The 19,637-nt window shown below is 40.9% G+C and overlaps 1 protein-coding gene across 6 annotated transcripts in view; it reads right to left on the bottom strand.

Moving 5' to 3' along the window:
* The window catches only part of casz1 (castor zinc finger 1), a 75,779-nt gene that overhangs the window by 33,945 nt on the left and 22,197 nt on the right, over positions 1 to 19,637 (bottom strand). For 2 of the 6 annotated variants that reach the window (XM_057363312.1, XM_057363313.1), the window contains exon 1: positions 14,614 to 14,877. The exons of 1 other annotated variant lie outside the window; for it this stretch is intronic. In XM_057363312.1, coding sequence (XP_057219295.1) covers positions 14,614 to 14,692 — 79 coding nt within the window. In that variant the 5' untranslated portion in view covers positions 14,693 to 14,877. Of the gene's footprint in view, positions 1 to 14,613; positions 14,879 to 19,637 lie in introns of those variants that run through there. 3 more of the 6 variants (XM_057363316.1, XM_057363317.1, XM_057363315.1) reach the window with 2 other exon arrangements.

Here is a 19,637-nt window from a genome sequence, read left to right as displayed (position 1 = left end):
TGGCTTGAAGTGTCAGAGCTTGACCAAACAAAACCAAGCTATTCAAGCTATAATATGATGATTATTAACCCAAAAATGGGAGATGAAGACTTTTTCTGACTTCAGATAAGAAAACATTACAGTGGCATTTAATACTGAACATGACGGCACAAAAGAAACAATCTAAAGTCTCTTCATCTAAAAAGGCCCAGGCAGTAGCCAATGGGATCCCTGCTCAAACTAAACCCTGACGGCTGACGAACAACAACTCAGAGAAACTGCATCTGAAAGCAAACAAGAGAGGACAGAAAGCACGAAAGAGATAAACCAGACATCAACGTAACCTTACGTGACCTCCCTACGGCTTCCACATTAAATTCCCTGTCAGACCACCATACCAACAGATTTATACCAAAACAAGCTTTTCTTGTTTTAAAACAGCTGAAAGAGATCCGTTCTGTACAAGTAAGACATAATAGACTATTTTACTTGCTACCAAGTGATAAAACAGACATTTTTGCAATTTACAATGAAAGCTTTAAACAGACAGGCCTAGACAAAATCTAGTCTACAGCAGTTTGCATTTTCTTCTAAATTGATTTTACACACGTAAAGTGTTTTAATGGAGACGAGGGTTGATTCGTATTGATACATGAAAGCAAAATAAAACAAATATGATTCTGTGTGGGCCTTCTCGTGTGCTATTTCACCCCAATGTGCTATCTTTAAGATCAACCCAGTGTCATGTCCCACCCCACGTCCCCGCAGCTGTTCTGGGTTCGTCCATATTCAGAGATGCCTATTTAAGGGCAGAATTCTCCCGCTGCGAAGTCGCCCTTTCTCCACAAATCTGATTCAAAGATTTAGCAAAGTTCACTTTTAATAGGTTTTCCAGGCTTAAAATCAAGCGCGCTCGTAACGTTAGTAATCGTAATGTTTATCATGCAGTAAATAAAAAATAGGAAACCTGCAGGATGTATAACGGTCTGTTGAACGCTTTAGCTGATAGTTAGACGCTGCGTTGAGATGAGCTATTTCTAACCATCCTATGAAGCTGTCAATGCAAAAGCTGTTTGTCTGCTCGGTGCAAATTCAGTGCAAACTGGCCCACGTTTTGCATTGTTTGCAGTTATAGTATTGTGGTATTATCGTCTTTTCTGTGTAATGAGCCTTGGAAATGTATTTTTCTCACACAGTCAAGTGGAGCTCAAGGTTAACCGGTGACATCAAGTGCACCCTGCAGCCCCTGCACATGCTTTCTCAGTTACTGTATTTACCCTCAACACTTCCTCCCTGAAACAATGAGCTGAGGAATTATGCACGCTGCACAGCTCCAACCTATACGCATCACAAGTGTACGTTTTTACCTCAGACAATTGCGAGGCCGGGTTGAAGAGGTCACCCGGTTGAGGACGGCAATTTTAAAGAGGAGAAAAATATCAGCTGCTAAAACTATTAGGAAGTGGAAACATAAATTCTGAAGTATTTTTTCAGAACACCTCCAAAGGAAGATTGAGGTCATTTGGGCGTAACAGTAAAGGTCATTTACTGTTTACACTGCTCAGTATTTCATTCTTTAACTACTGATTTCCTTTGCATTGCAATCTAGCTTTTCCTTGTAGGAAATGACCCCTGAGAAGCGATCTCTTTCCATTACCCACAATTTATGTGCGTTTTCCCTAACACCCCATGTTCAACAGTCAGTGACCGAAATGAACACTTACAAAGCTCCAAATGCGTGCAAAAATTGGCTTTGGCCAGTAAATAAAACATCATTCGCCTGTTACCTACAGTAACTTTATAAAGATCAGCCATGTGAAACAAACTGTAAGAATGATAGTATTGTAATCATGTGGTCTGGTATAGAATATATTCGTTTTTCTGTGTTTATATACACAAACCTTTAAAGAAATAGTTCACCTGAAAATGATCAAGTTTGTTTTGCGTGACAGAGTGTGAACGTGTGTTGGACAGTTCACCGGAAGTGAATATTTATAGACGTTTCTTTTAGCGGCAACAACATAAACAAAACGTTATAGCCCAAACGTCCGGTAGACCTCCACAAAGAATCAATACCTGTTGAGTAGTTAAAATTTAATTTAATACAATGAATAGACAATAAAATATTAATATTAATATAAATTGTTATATTATAACACAAACAGGAAGTTAAATTCGGGCCAGGCGCATGTGTCCGGTAAAACCGTCTTTTTACATAAACCCATCATCACTTATTAATTTGCTACACTTACATGGTTTACTTTAATGTGCTTTTATGCCTCAACGTTTTGAGTTCCATTAACTTCAATTGTAAAGATGGCATACTTTCATAAATATCATCTTTAAAAGGCTTGAGGTTGAGTAAATTAATAAAAAATTGATTTTCACCGTCCACAGCTGAGATCTGATGTTTTAAATGAGAGGGGATCACGGCGCTAATGAGACGCTCCTGAGCTCAAAAGATCACGGTACAGCAGTTACAAGCTGCTGCATTAAATGCGCTTCCTGCAATAGATATGCCTGCACTGGTCGACAATGGGGATCGCTATGGTAACGCTGCTGTTTACTCCAGGTCATTTGTGTCCACGATAGCGTGTAGTGTGATAAAATCAGTAGCGACACGGATAAAAAAGAACAGCCACTCCTCTGGGAGCCCCCCCACCACTCCGGGGCAAGACGCTCATGTTAAGAAAATAGGTGTAACAGCAGCAAACCTCAACGATTTGATGTATCTGAACATTTTTCAGTGCCAGCATTATTCTGCTTAACCCTGAACGAACGCCGGGGACGATCATAAAAAGCACTTGTTTTCCTTTCAGAGGACCTGTTTATTATAACGCTGACAATATTTTTACTGGAAACAGCACAGAGCTGAAACCGCCGTAATGCTTTTACCATACATGGTGAAAAGCGTCGCGAAAAAGCCAAGAAACTATTCTAAACACATTGGACAATAAGAGCGCGAGAGGTTTTCCTTTTTATCTGCCTGCACATCAAAGGCATCACAGGCCCTGTTTCATTTCAGAACCCCGAGGTGGAGGACGCCGGACATGACAGAGAAGCTCCCTCGAAGGCGGCTCTCCGTGTCTTGTTTAATGTGGAGCGTCTGTTTATGTGCCGGAATGATATCATGCCCAATCAAGTGGTGTTTCAAATCCTAATAATGCCGTTGGAAGTGCATTATTTGTGTGAACGTGCGTTGACTGCAATCAGCCCACCAGAGTGAGGAAGTGCCTGTTAATGACTGCTTAGATTGGCGTGTCCTGTTCTCTCTCTCTCTCTCTCTCTCTCTCTCTCTCTCTCTCTCTCTCTCTCTCCTCTCTGACAGGAAGAGTATGCATAGTAAAGCAAGGATATGACATACACCTGGCATCTCTTTCAACGATTGTTCAGATGTTTGCTCTTTTGAGTCCTTGCAGTATGTAAATCTGACTAAAATCATGTTGACTAATGCTAAGACAACAAGGGGCTCACTGCATCTCTTTTGGGATCTGGATCGCTTGGGAGATCTTGGCATCAGTTTTACTTCTAGCTCATCATATAGTTCAAATGTAAAAAATCAGATGATAATACAGAGCTTTTCTAAATGTAACTTGTAGAAAATTGGATTTTTATTATTGTCCTGTCGGACCATTTAGGCTTTATTCTGAAATTAAAATGCTTTGTGTTTTGGCAGATTAAGTGACCCGGTATGGAACACTTTACGTTCCAGGTGTTGAGCTAAAGCCCAACGTGCGCACTCGCTCACCTACAAATGCTCGGACACACACAAGCACATGCTGAAATAATCCCTCTGTTTTTATTTTGCTAATTTACGGCTTGCAGGAAGGAGTTTGTTTCCCCCATCACTCCGAGGGAAGGGGAGCGGAAAGTCAGCGACAGCCCCGTTCTCTGCACACCCTCGCCCCCCAGCATCTGGCCTCTCTTTTGGTTTTATTACACAAGAATAACAATAAGCAGGTCCGCGACCCCCGTCTACAGAATTTGCAGTATTTTTTTCAGCGGTCTGTGCTGATGCTCCAAATTTCCATTTTCTGCATGCATATTTAATTGAGTTTTGTCCCAGTGGTGCGGAAATGATTTGTTTTTTGCTCTCTGTTCACTTGACTCCTCTTCGGAGTCGGTAACCCTGATTAAGACGTTCACGTTAATTTCCCAGCGCACACCTTTTTTTGTGCATTAATGGTTCTGATCGTCTAATTAAAACTTCTCAGCTTCGCTGCTGATCACCGCTCGTTGTGCCTCTGACCTGAAGTTTTAATTGCCGCGTCAGAGGCGATAATAATAATTTCTGAGTTCTGATGATTAAAAACAATGCCATTCCCGACTGCTGTTTAAAGTGGGAAGAGACGGAAAGAGAGGCCGGTGTGGAGAATAGAGAGAAATATCTATAAGGGGATGTTCCCAGAAAGACGATTACAGGCTGAAAAGATGGAATTTTCTTTGTTTATTTGAGGTTTGAAACAGGCTTGTTGAGCTCACGGGGCAGGTTCGCCAGGTTTGGGTTTTGCAGTGTAAATGAGGGTAAATATGGCAATAAAAACGAAAAATAAACTGGTAGAGCTGGTTAAAAAAGTGCTTTAAAATTACTACAGAACAATTTGTTTGCTTGTGTATCCCCGTTAAAAAAGACAAAAAAATATAAATATTATTAATAAAAAATATTTGTATTATTTGTATTTTAATACAAATAATTTACATATTAAACAGGCATACATATTTATTCTTAAAAACATTTACACTGATATATACAGTATAACTCGCACATATTACACGCATTATTTTGTTTCCTTAAATCTTAGCTATCAAAATCTTAAGTACCTCTGGCTGGGAATCAATGCTCAGAGGTACTTATTTTAATAGTTTTGCTTTTGGTCTTAGAGACGTAATATGACACTGCTTAGGTATCTGTTTGAAGTTTAAAAGCAAGTCTGTTGCATTAAGAAGCCGAAAATAACGTCAGCTGACATTTGCAATAATGGCAAAAGTATGATGGGGTTTTATAAACTGCACATACTCATACACACTCCATCATTCTGTCCTTTTTTCTCTGATGGACTCTAATGGATTTTTCAGATTCCTATGCATGGATCAATTTTTTAGTGGAGGAGACATCCGGACAAAACAATTATGCTTAAGAGTTTTTTTGTTTCTGACTTTAAAGTTTTCGGAGAGGCAAATGTCTCAAAATATGAATGCAGAGGGCATAAACATGCACGCACACACACATACATACTCGCTCAAATCTGTTTTATTATTAATCAGTCGGTTGCACATCTGCTAGCTTGCAGTGTGTTTTTTCCCCATCAATAAAGAACTTATTGCTTTTAGTCTGGGATGTGACCTTGCATGTTGCATGCTGTCTTTGTGTTGACCTTGAAGGACCTACTTGGACTCGCTCTCTTCCAGCAGACTGGAACCTTCTGCCACATAAAATAATTCTGTTACATCCCGTTGCAGGTAACAAACAGGCGGTGCAGAAAAAAAGGCACGCACATACTTGTCACAGAGGACAATGGAAAAAATGCAGATGCATTTTTATACACACAGACGGAAAAGGAAATATTTTGTTTAAGGTACAGTTAGGCACAACCCTTTTTTCGGAGAACAAATACATCCCTGATGTCTAATTATAAGACAAAGCATTTAAGATGTCCCCTGAGGACACACTGAGTCAATGGAAAAGAAAAGTTTCACCCGAGAGCTGTTCTAACAGAAGCAAAGCCTTCATCTGGTGAGGTGATACGAATGGCTCCGCACGTGCCGTGATCAACAATCATACTTGTTAAAATTGTACAGGAAGTATCTTTCACGGCTGGCACCATGTTTCGACCAGTTCGCTGTGGAGACATGGCCTGAATCCAACCATCAATTGTTGCAGCAGGCCTATTGTACAATAACATCTGATTTGTGTGAACAGGTTTAAAAATAAAACATGACAAAATCTCATCACCTGTTGGGTGGTCTCACGTAGTCGGATCTTTTCCTAAATGGGTGTTAAAGGTCTCGTCAACAATGCAGACAAGAAATGACCATTTAGACACTGACATGTAAACTGAGTTAGTTTTTATAAAATAACCGTTATAAATCTTAAATAATTTAAATAAATGAAAATAAAATATCCCTGTGATTGAAAACACAGAAAATATGTCTGTCTATAACTAATAAGCAATTTAACATTGACTTCAATTTGTGGATATCTTATTGCTTGTTACTAAAGGTCTTAAATTAAACTTGATCTGAATTTTATTGTCCAACCTGACATTTACTGGTACCTTGTAAACACAACCTTTGGCTTACTGTTAAAAAAGCAACCAGTGTACCTTTTGTTAAAGGGGATGTGCAACGGTGTTTCGTGCATTCTGACTTCTTTACAATGTTAAACATGCTGTCTTCTCATGCACCGCACGCGTCGTATATTTTCAGAAATGTGACCCTGGACAACAAAACCAGTCTTACGGGTCAATTTTTCGAAATTGAGATTTTTACATAATCTGGAAGCTGAATAAATAAACGTTCTATAGATGTATGAGTTGTTAGAATAGGACAATATCTGACTGAGATACAACCGTTTAAAACTCAGGAATCTGAGAGCGCAAAAAAATCAAAATATTGAGAAAATCGCCTTTGAAGTTGTTAATCAGGGGCACTGTGGCAGGCCATCCACTCACAAAAATAAAGTTTTTAAATATTTAAGGTAGGAAATTTACAAAATATCTTCATGGAACATGATCTTTACTTAATATCCTAATGATTTTTGGCATAAAAGAAAAATCAATAATTTTGACCCACACAATGTATTTTTGTCTTTTACTAAAAATGTTCCCGTGCTACTTAAGACTGGTTTTGTGATCCAGGGTCACAAATAATCCTACAGCTATATCTGTTTATTATAAATGTGATCAAACTAAAGACTCTACGGATATTTGAAGGGTGCGATACTATTCTGTAAGTACTCAAAATTAACACGAGATATGCAGAAACTGTCTGAGTTACGGCCACTTTAAGCAAGCTAATGATATCAGATCTTTCCTGTTTTAAAGGGATATTTCACCAAAAACAAAAACAAACAAACAAAAAAAAAAACATTTTCATCTACTCATCCTCTTGTCATTTCAAACCGGTATGACTTTCTTTCAAAAGAAGATCTTTTGAAGAATGTTGGTAACCGAACAGTGCTGGCACCCATTCACTTCTATTGTATGGACAGAAAACCAGTGCAAGTGGAGGAGCCTCGTCGTTGTTCGGTTGCCAACATTCATCAAAATATCTTCTTTTCTGTTCTGCAAAAGAAAGAAAGTCATACAGGTTTGATACGAAAAAAGGGTGAGTAAATGATGACAGAAATGACAGGGCAAACGACAGGGCGAACTATCACTTTAAGTCCAGTATACTTCAGACAGTCAGTGAATAGTACTAAAGCTACGACTACCTGTTTGATAAAAGTTTGATTGAGGAGGTCCCGGCAGACGGGGTTAATTGACAGCGCTGCTATGTTTGAGGGCAGTTGTGCGTACCTGTGGCAGGAGAAGAATTTGACAGGAAGTGAGGCAGAGCTCCCGGTGGCCCCCGTCACCACTGAAGAGCACTTCAGCTGTATCTGCGCAGATTAACTGCTTGAGATGTATTTTTGTCACGAGGAGCTGTGGTTAGCGCCGGGCACGGGGGAAGCAAACAGCCACAGAAGAGGAGCGCTGTAAGGAACGCGAGGGCAAGACGAGAGAGGTCGGTGGCCGCCCGAGCCACCCGGACCGGAGTCTGTCACTCAGAGTCATTATCTGCAGGGATATATTTAATTTAGTGGTTCCGGAGCCGCTCTGCTGAGTAAGCCAAGCCAACATTAGGGCCGTCCTCCAGGGGAAACACAGCACACGCTGCTCGATTAGTTATCAATTAAGAGCGCAGAAACCTCCACCTGCCGTGTGAGAGCTGAAGAGCAGCGGAGAGGAGCAAGACCTGGACGAGGTCTGACTTTTCCTCCATCTCCACCCCTCTCTCTTTCTCTTGGGCCTTGCGACGTCAGGTTAACCTTGATATGAAGCGCTGTCAAGCTAGATAACGTCAATCAAGTGAAGCCCTCTCAGATAACCTCAGTGTGAAACCTAAAAAGCAACCTGTTTAGATGTTTAGACATGCCCCCTCTCGCCAGCATATGAATTTCATTAAAGAGAAATGAGTTGTGGCACTTCTTTAACAAGAGGCTTAAGACATTTTGACAGCCTTTAAGACACTTTGCTGTAAAAAAAATAATTAATAAACCGTGCAGCAAAGCGCCTTGGGTAAGGCAGTTTGACAGACGGTTTGTCATTGGTCGAACAGGGTGGGGAGTTTAAAAGTGTGGTTTTATACTTTTTTGTTAAATTGATTTTCAAGGTTGGCCTTTAAATTTGTTTTAAAGAGCTCAGAGACATTTCATGTTTTTGAAGCAATTTCTGCGTGCGTTTTATCACACATCTAGATCCCCCCCTCTAGATTCTCCCTCGAACGAGGAATAGAGGTGACATTAAGTCAAAAAACTACATTTCCAGACAGGAAGCGCCGCTGACAGCTTCGATCCCTGACCACCATTAAAACATTTGCTCTGCTTCACAGACTCTGACATTTTATTTATTCCATTTTATGCACAGAGGAACAATTTGCAGGTGTTCCCTAAACTTCTCCAAGTTCAGGTACCTGAAGATATAAAGATCCATCTGTCCTACAACAAAATATGCTTCATTTAGTGAAGTGAGGCCATTTAACAAGATGGAAATGTCACCTGTCATAATATAGCTGAAATTGTGCATAAATGCTTGGAGATAGTTTTAAAGACCAATTAAATAAATCAATTCTTTACAAAACAAAGTTGTATTTTACTTTACTTTTACTTTAATGAATGAGTTGGGTAAGACAGTAAAGAACAAGTACTGCTTAAATACTTTACTTTTATTTTTTTTATATTCTCCTATACTTACTACAGTATATTTATGTACAGTCATGACTTTGCGATTATTTAAAATATGTAGAAAAAATAGTTATAAAAAGTGAGTCAAACTGGTAGTCGACTGGTAGTGTGCATCTAACCGACTTGCAGGATAAAGTATATTTATTTCATGTTGATGTTTCTAGCGTGCATGACTTTTTAAACTCCTACAAATATAAGAATGGCGTGTACTTTTAGCCTTTTCAGCAGGAACTTGCAAACTTTGTAAGTTCAAAATATAAAACATTTCAACCTGATGTAAAAAGAAAAGAAAAAAGAAAGAAGCAAAAAACAAACCGGATAGTCTCAAGAAAAAGCTGCGGCTGCTTTTTCTAAATCATCATGAGATAGTAGAAAGCATCTCTACAAAAGTTGTATGTGTGTGTGCTATTTTGGTCGAAGAACACAAAAGGAAGCATTGCACACTGACTCAAACAAAGAATGTGCTTTTGATAAAACCACATCAGCACCTTGTATATTCTACTCTAAAACAGCCTGGTTTCCTGATTTTTTAGATGTGATGTAACCTCAAACGGAAGCTACACAAGTAAACAGCACAACAGCTCACTGCACAACAAAACGAGCAGCGCACAAATGATCACAGACATTGATAACGCTTTCCAAACGGGCGGTGAGGGCAGTGTCATTAACGCACCGTTGTTTTTCCAGCGCGCTAAAAAAGGCACAAATGCGCCCAGAGCTTGTGCCGCAACGCAGGTTGCAATTTTGCATTTCACCTACATTAGTATTCCACTTATTATTATTTTAAAATGAAAACGGATACTCTGTTGAAGTGCAAATCTGATGAATTACCGTGGCAGATTGCTGTTATCAATTATTAAAGCGTATTTTATAAATATTCAGGTTTGTCATGCATCTAATAATGAAGGCTTTGGAGAAGGTTACTTCCTGTGTGCATCCTAATGTGTCAGAAATATCGCTTTTAATCACGCCTGTGTCAGGGATTTTGCATTTGAACCTTTAAAAAACACAATCACCGCTCTCTCTCTGGTACTCACTGCTAATCGTTCAAAAGCCTAAATCGGCCCGTGTGCCGCAGCAATACGAGCCGGATCATATGAGGGGAGAATAATGCATTAAGATGCTCCTACCTTCTGGACACACCTCGTCCCAGAGCAAGTGCAACCATATGGCGCTATGCATATTCATATTCCTCAGTCTGCACCTCTGTAATGCTTAAACAGTACTTCACAAACTTCAAATGCGAGGAAGAAGAGATGAAAGAGAAAAGACAGAAAAACGTCTTTTCCCGCATGTTTGCCTTCATTTTCTCAGTTTCAGAGTCGTGTTTGAGATGAGGACAGGCTGTGGAAACTGATCCCGGTGCAGTGTGTGTGTGTGTGTGAGCCTTCGGTGTCTATCTGTGGGTAAACTATGTTGTCAGGTGGGCTTGCCGCTCTCTCCCCAGCAGGGTAAATACCGGGCGAGGACGATGGTGAGATTAACGCTGTCAGATGTGCAGCAGTAACCCTTCATTATCAGAGCACCAGGGCCTACACACACATAGACTGCAGCTCACTGCCTGAGTAAAGAGTTAGTAATTATCAAACCAACCTCTTCCTCTCTCTGTCTTTGTTTCAGTCGCTCATACTGTTACAGTATACAGGTTTATCTTCCATCTATCGTCTTTATCAATCATTTTACTGTATTTGAATGTGCTGTATATTAATGCTTTGTCATGAGAGATACAATATTGTTTCAAGCAGGTAAGTAACTAAGAGCAAAAACACAAGCTAATGACATTTTTTATATGGTCGATTTTTTATATGCTTTTATGTGCAGAAGTAACAGTTAACAATTTCACATTTTTTTATATGGGTAGTTGACAAATATACCATACATATGTCCATGTGACAAAGCAAACATTTAGAAAACAAACTGTTAATAAAATATTATTTCATATTATTAATATTTATATATAGAAGATTTAGATTAATCTTCGTTGTTTGTTTTTTTCATAATTCCTTTTCGGACACATTTACGGTACACATAACTTCTCGTTTCTTTTTCCACCTACTGTACCCATCTATAAACACAGCAAAAAATAATGATTATGTCCACCTGTGCCACGTATGGCCCTCCCTCTCCGTTTCGCAATGACGTGGCCGTCTGTTGCCGAGCGTCCTGACACACTTGATGCCGTGCCAGCCACGATCACAGAACCTGTGTGTGTTCGGTGTATTAAGTGGCGCTTTATCAAATTAGTTTGGTACCCAGCTGATGAGTAATAAAGGTACAGTGGGGCCCCCACTGACTTCCAGACATCAATCCTCTAAAGCGAGAGCCAAAAGCAGAGTCTGGCACGGCCTGAGGCGTACGGAGCTGCTCTCCCCACTGATCAGCTTTGACTGTCTTCAACCAAACTAATATTAACACTGGGCATGTGGAGGGCTTGGGCTGTCCAACCACTGTCTTGAATAATGTTTACCTACAGTACAATGCCTCTCGATGGTCTTTTATTTAAACCATTTCTGTTTTCATCTTCTTTACAGTCTACATCAGAATCGATGGCCCGCCGTTTTACATTTTTCCATGCGTCGTCCTAAAAAGCATCTCAGGTGGCAAACAGACAGGAGATGATAGCGAGATCAAACGGAGAAAGGGAAGGACGGTAAGAACACAGAGAAGAGAGAGCAAACTACCACCGCTTGGCAAGTTATGCATCTCAGCGTTGGGCTTTAATACAAATACAACAAAATGCAAAGCGCCAGAAGAAAGTGGTACGGAGGGGAGGGTGGGACATCAGAGGGCTTCAAGCCCGACGAGGAGCTGTGCGTGTCAGTTCTGAGCAGCCGCTGGGACTAACGCTGGAGAACAGAAGGTAACAGCAGGCGGATCACAGCCGATCAGAGGCCCTGAGAGAGATTCTGTCTCCTCCACCCCAGAACTGAGCTGGGATTGCGCTCCGCAATTGCACATTCATCCCACCCGGCTCTGCGCAACACCCTCTCCAACATAAGTCTTCCTCAAATCTTCTGCTTTGAAAGCTTGATGGTGTCTGTGTTAGAACTTTCAGATCCGGTGTAATAGCGAAAGGTCATGAGGTTTTGCCGTTGGGAGAAAGTGAACTTTTTAGCAAGAGATTCAGAGTCACTAAGCATGGTCACGAAATTCTGTCAAAATTGTTTTGTTATGAAAATCTCAATACGTTCAGATTTATATATATAACGATGTGACTAGATCAGTGGTTCTCAAACTGGGGGCCGTGGCCCCAAGATGGATCCAGGGGGGCCACAGATTTTGTGGCATTTTATGAAATATAGAAATTGATCATAGATTTTATGCAATCAAACATCCGAAAAATGACACCACCAACCAAAAGGATTGAGGTTCCAGCATTGTATAACTGAATGTTTTTGGTTTAATTAAAATTCTAAGTTTAAGATTATACGTCTTTATATGGGGGGCCGCAAAGCGATGCACTTAACACAAAGGGGGCCTTACAACGATAAAGTTTGAGAACCACTGGACTAGATGATCATGTGGCTGGTGGTTAAATTACTTTGAAGTCATCATTTTGAGAGTTTGGACATGAACAGTTTCCACCGCTGGGAGCAAAACTCAATCCATCTAAGCGTGCTTGAAGAAAACTGACTCTGAGGAGGGTTTCCCTACTTCAAACCTGCGAGTAAGAGATCTGAGAGGCAGCTGTCGACGTGACAGATCTAATTGAAGTGAAACAAAGACAAACAAAGCTCTCTCTGCAATATGAGTTTAGTTAGCGTGAGAGTTTGAGAATGAATTACGGCCGACTGTATTTATGGGTTTAAATCCCTGCTAAGAAATAAAGTCATCCCTGTGCAAACTGAAGAAACATTTCACTCAGTCTAAAAGGTAGTTAAGAAAACAAGACCTGTTTTTTTTCCCCCCAAGGTAAAGTTCTGTCCATATGTTGAGACAGAGAGACGGCAGAATATCACATTCGGGGGGGGTATGAATCTTTAAATTGCAGCTGAATATCCCAGGAGGATGGATGTGTAATGGAATAAAGAATAAAGTAGCTCATTCTTCTAAAATGACATGATGCTTTAATGGGATTTAAAAGTAATACCTGTTTGAAGCTAAACTTGTTTTGATAACTCTAAAGATTTGCACCATGTCAAGGCCTGAGATATACACACTCCTCAGTCTCTAAAATGTATTTCCTCCATAGCAAGTTAAAATACACCTCTCCACTGGCCAAACGCCCACACATCTCTCGCTAGATCCCCCCCACCACCACCCAGCAATCACAAGTATTACTTAAAAAGGCTCTATTTCTACATTAACTTAAGAGGCCTATATCTTTTTCTTGGTGCACCCTCACTTACTCTAAGTATATCAATAAATCAGCAGTTACTGTTAACATGTACTCAACAATTCAGTCATCAATCTCGCCCAGCTCAGAGTGAAAACAGAAGGGAAATATCTACTCAGTAAAATCTCCCATGCCCGTGTTTATGCACGGAAACACACACGCGCTATCGCGCAAACAAACAAGCCAATCCGCTGGGACGCGGGGACCGCTACCAGATCACCACGGAAACGCGAGCCAAATTCAATTGTGACCTCACCTTTCACTCGGGGCTCAATTCCATCAGCTATAGACACAAATCAACAGGAGGGTGAAAATGGACAAACTTTCCTCCCTCTCCCCTCAACTCGGACGGTTTCACTTTACAGGCCTGCACCAGGCCCGATACGGCGAACGGTGCGCCGAACGTGTGTTTATATTTCCAGACGCTGTATTTATTTAACAAAAAGGGAAGATCTAATTGAACGCAGGCACATCTTCCAAACAGAAGCTCTGTGGAAAATCCTCCAGTTGACAGAGATTCTTCAGAACAGCTGTATCTAAACAAGCGTACGAGAGCTCGCTCAATACCGACAGTCACTCGCTTAGCTGGGCAAATAATACCACTTGTCATGTGGCTGAGACATTCTGTGCAATCACAGGCTGAGGCCTTGCTAGTAATTAAGAACAGCAACTTACGAGAAAAAGTACACACTGACTAATCCACATCCAATATAAACAGAAATTACACGAGACTAAACATATGACTCGTTTAAGAATAATAAAATATTCTCTCCTTTTTTTTACTTGACAGCATATTCACACCTGTGGAGCGAAAGCAGTGTAAAGCTGGTCTTTTAAAAAAATGTAATTTAAGTTTTTTTTAGATTAAGATTACAATCAATTTATTAAAGATGCAAAAAAGTGTGTTTTGAAACATGCACGCTTTTTATGCATATTTTAATGTCTAAATAAATGAACAAAAAAAACGTTTTTTTCTTGAATTTCTAAAAGCTGAACAAACACAATGGACAATTCTTGTTTTTAAAGTTTTAACTCACAAACAATTCAAATGAATACAATTCACTATTCTTGTTTTCAAAGTTTTAACACGCAAACAATTAAAATGAATACAGTAATTAAAAAAAATAAAAAAGTGCATTATCACACAATGCATGCAAAAACAACATTCTCATATTTCCATTCAGTCATCATCTCATGTGAGGTGTTACTTGATCAAAACACACAGTGAAAGTAATGAGTGCCTTTGTCACTGTACACCCATATGCCCACCCAATCCACAGCATGCTCAAGCCACCAGCATCTCTTTCACTGTGTGTGCGTGCGTGCGTGCGTGTGTGTGTGGCGCGGGTCTTACCTGGCAGGAGACAGCCCTTCTCTCCCTGCCTCACCTCTCCCTGCTGCTTTGGAGGAATTCTCTCCACAAAGCAAGGCATTTTTCTCTACTCTCCCTGTGCGCCTTTACGGCTGGGCTGCACTCGCCCTCTCTCTCTACCCTTCTCCTCTCTCTCTCTCTCTCTCTCTCTCTCTCTCTCTCTCGCTCTCTCGCAGCACAGATGTCAGGGCTGTGCGTGTTTACCCACTTTACCAGTAGGGGTCCTTCAACACCCTCTGCTCCCCACAGCCACTGTGGAAAAACAGGCCCGGGAGAGATGGGGCGAGAGAAAAAGGGCCACTTAAGCCGATCTTCTGTGATACGAGACTGAGCGAGCGGAGGAAGCCAGACCGGTCAGCTGTGCTCCTGGAAGTCACAGCGAGCTCAGGCTGTTAAGTGAGAAGCGGAGAGAGGGAGTAAGAAATATAGAGAGACTGCCTGCAGCTGACACTAATAATGTGCCACACATTCCTCTCTCACTCCGCCGAACCCAGACGCCGCGCTTTCACCTTTAAAGCTGAAGTGCGTATTTATTTCCCAGTTTGTTACCTTGGTTTAAGTTTGGGGTGGGGCCAATGGCAGAAAGGAAATCTTCTTGAATACAGTCAGTATTTTCACAATAGCGGTGCACAAATGTTCTCATTAAACTCTTTTAGATTTGTAAAGACAAAATAAAGTTATACTTTAAAACAAGTAGGAAGGCCAAAATAGAATCTTACAGTAATTGACACAAGTCCGCCAGATTTGACGGCGCCGAGCTATTCTTCAGTGGGGAATTTCAAGTTTTGCTCTTACTTGTGGAGCACTTTTCACATCGCAGTATTAATGCAGGGGCCGTTGCCCACCCAGACCCCGTGTCACGTCAGATGACCGCCCTTCCTCCCTCTCTCCAAGACGAGTCACTCTTACAAAAGAATTTGAGACAGAGCCTCAAATTAATATCGTGGGCCGGACAGCCTCAAACTGCACATAATGGTAAGTGGAAGGTTTCAAGGGTGAGCTAAAAAACAATCATTCTTTAAATTCGAGGTGTGTCGACGGAACAAGGGAAATAATGTGGAATGAGAGCGGGGACCTTCTGCTGGACTCAAATGAGAGCCGTGTAGCTGTGTGTGTGCGATACTCGTACCCGTCTTGTGAAGGAGAGGTGCTGTGCGTTGCCTCTTAATTCATTCATGCATGGATTGATTGATCAACGGAGAAGCGTTGACCTGCTGAATATGTTAACATGTCCGATGCTGTTAAATTTACCAGGCGTGCTGAATGCTCCTCGGGTTTGTGTGTTAAAGAAAGCAAACTTTGGTTCTCTAGCCAATCTAACAGGATATAATAGTCTTAAGCTGGAGGAGGCTTAAAGATAAAAAGGGCCGGACATGTCATCCTGGACCAACTATTATAAACATCAGAACAAAAGCAAACTGAGAGCGTTTGAGAAATATTAAACAAACAGTAAAAATAAGAGCGCAGACTGAGACCGGTTTAACAAGTTTCTGTCACTTTATCACAGGGCTAGCACATTTATGTGCGGATGGTATGATGGTATTGACGTCTTACTAAAGATTTAAAATGAAAAGCTGTTTTAAAACGACAATAAATGCACACCTGTGATCACACGTTTTATATTAATGTCGCAATCGCCATGTTGCTTGGCAACCGCAGACATCCTACTGTTAAGATAATGAACTACATTACTTGCGTAAAGAATTGTTTATTGTAAAACTGACTAATAATAAATGCAATTCTTTACTGGAAAAAGTGACAATGTGCCCCCTATTACTTCAATGCGTATCTTTATTTATCCAACAAGCAAAGGTCAGATCATATATGTGTTAAGTACTTATAAATACACTAACTTAGTCCACGACCTCAGAGCCCGACACCCGCACTCACCGACAGTGTCTGTTTTCCTGGCTTTTTCTTTTAAACAGGCACTCGTGCTGTCATTGCGCTGGGACGTACGCGTTCTCTCTAAATGGCTTTTCTGACAACTGATCTGTAAATACAGCCAGATCTGCAAGTCTTTCCTTCTCTCTTTCTTTCTAGCATCAGCAGCCCCGACCCTACAGCAACACACACACACACTCTGCCCCCATCCCAGCCCCACAGCACGGCACGTCTCTCTCTCTCTCTCTCTCTCTCTCTCTCTCTCTCTCTCTCTCTCTGACAGCCCCTGCCCTCCCCCCCATCATTCCCTCAGCCACTATAAAAACACAAATATGCCATAACTCAACTTGTGCTGCCACACTGCCTCCATCTTGCCCTGTACCAGGGGGCCCCTCAGGAAGGTCACCAACAAATGGCTTTCCGATTCACTGCCCCTGAAATAATTTTGTGTATTAAAACCTGAATCTGCACTTTCTGGCATGAAAGCCTTTCTAATTATTCCGCCGTCCTTGGAATAGACACAGATCCTTCACACATAGGAAACAAGCGATGGACCTGCCTGTTCAGCCACCACAAACATCCGCCCTCCTATTTTCTCTCTCTCTCTCTCTCTCTCTCTCTCTCGCTCGCTCCTGCACCCCCCCCCACCACCGCTATATAGCTACCCCCCAATCTGTTTTCAAAGCGTGGCTGTCCTTTATTAAATTGTTTTCTTTTCCACATTATCAGTTGCCATGGAGACCTCATCTCTCGGATTATTTGAATTTCATTATATCTATTGATTTGGGAGCATTTCATCTTTTTTATTGTTTTTCTGTCAATTTTCGAAACGAATAACCATCTAATTTGCGTCAGTGCTGATTACGTTCGTCCCTCAATAGAGGTCGGCAGCTGCGCCAGGGAAACAAATCAATGAAAAACATCATAAAACTCGAAAGTACAATCAACCAGGATATGGGTGACATTCCACGGTTGCTGAAACTAAGTCATCAAAAAATATATACTTTTTTGCGCCCCTGCGTGTGAGCGCGTGTCTGCCTGCGCGCCTTCGTCTCCGAGAAATATATGCATTCGAGCAGGCATATGACTCAATATCAGGGGATGCTATGATAAACTCAATCTTCTCTTCAATGCCCCCCAGACCAAAACAAAAAATGCTTACTTTGTGTTTAAATAATTTATGCAATTTTAGCATTTATATATAAATTTTTTAATAAGCCACTAGGAGCAAAGTGGCCATTAACAAAATACACAGCTGTCCGGTGCGCCGAGCACTTGAGATCAATTGCACTTTTTTAAGACATGATAAAATGCTTTTAAAGCAATTTACACAAATATGGAAAAAAAAAACTGCACCCGGGCTTCATTTATTCATAAGCCGGGGTATTAAAAAAAGTCATGCAGAAGCCAGCATGGGAAGATGGTCTCGGGCCTAACCGAATCAGAGTGGCTGTCCTTCCTTTCTGCAAGGACATAAACTTTCATTACTGATTCACGCAGTCAAAGGCAATTTAGAAAACACAATGTACAAAAGAAAAACATCAGCATATTGGAGGTGTTTGCGTATTAAGGGGCACCAGCGCTTTGTTTCCCAATTTTATGTTCATTATTTATTTTTGCACAGGACATCGTGCCATTGACGCCCCACCCACCCCCCTAGAGGGAAAGAGCCAAGGATGGATAGATAGATGGATGGATGGATGAAAAGGGGCATGTCCAAGGTGAGAGAGATTGTTGGGAAATAATAAGAGGTCCTGACAGGAGTCCACACCTCAGCGGTACGCACATACACGTGGCAGACGGGCGTCATTGGGGAGGCAAACGCTCATGTGTTTGCATGTGTGTGTGGGGGGAGGCACAGGCAGGTGTGTGGACCAACACTATCTGTCATCCACTCTACAAACAGTCCTGGGTCTAAAACGGACATTCTAATCCACTATATAATGTAAGTTTTGTCACACAGTTACATTATGTACAGTGCATAACAGCTGTGCCATTATTTTAAATGTGAAATTTGGGGCTCCATAAATGAAAAGTTTGTCATCATGTCCTCATATTTTCTGAAACCCATACGACTTCCTGTCAAGTGGAAAATAAAAAAAATCAGAAAAATGTACAAGCTGTTCTTTTCCATACTGTACAATGTAAGTGGATGGTGACCAGGGACTGTCAAACCCACAAAAGGGAAAAAACAAAATCACCATAAAAGTCTATGTGTTACGTATTATATGCATCATATACTGTAAATCTTCAGAATCCATGTGACAGCTTTGTGCTTTTTAACAGACCAGGCACTTTGTATGTACAAAAAAGACATTCTGCTATACATTCTCGAAAGTGTTGTTTAAACATTTCTTAAATTTCAAGAAAACGTGTTTTGCTGCAGTATTTGAAGGTAAAGTTGCAGTGTACTTCAGTATGTTTTCAGTCTATGTATGAGTATATGTAGACTCACATCTCCAATTAGACTCAGGAGCGCAGAAGCTGAGCAGCAGGCTAATCTCATTCCAGAGGCGCTCTTCTACACCTCGTGAGCTGACAGTCCTGGCCGCCTGCGCTCTTTATAAATGCTCTGCTAAAGGCTCCGTGTTTGCGACACGTGTCAACATTTGACAAAGCATTACTTTTCGTACACAATATCCTGCGCCCGGGCCCCTGAAATGAGGTAGCTAACAAATTAGCTTTTTATGTTTATTTGTGCGTGGGTGTGTTTGAGTAGAGGAGGAGCAAGGGGGGTGTAGGAAAAAATGAAGGACGTTTAGAGTATGTTTCTGTTACGCCTAATGCCTTCTTTTCAAATCAACTTTATACCCTTTTTGACATGTGCTTTCCTGTTTATGAAAAGTAAAATTACAGTTTAAAAACATAAACAGGATTGTGGGGGTAAACTGATGATGTCAAATGAAAGAAAGTTACATATCTGAAATGTAACGTTTTGTAATCAGACAAATGGATACTTTTGTCAATTATAATGTAAATGAAAAAATGTAATCAAAATAAATAATATAAATAAAAAAATATATATATGCAAAAATAAAAGCTATTTTTGGACACCATCATACTACACCACAGAATAATGGTACATGCCCCAAAACATGCTACCTTACCGCACTTTTTTGCAA

Source organism: Triplophysa rosa, linkage group LG21 (genome assembly GCF_024868665.1).
Source record: "Triplophysa rosa linkage group LG21, Trosa_1v2, whole genome shotgun sequence".
Lineage (NCBI taxonomy): Eukaryota > Metazoa > Chordata > Actinopteri > Cypriniformes > Nemacheilidae > Triplophysa > Triplophysa rosa.
The sequence above is the reverse complement of the archived record's forward strand: the minus strand, read 5'-3'. Positions and strand labels throughout refer to the sequence as shown.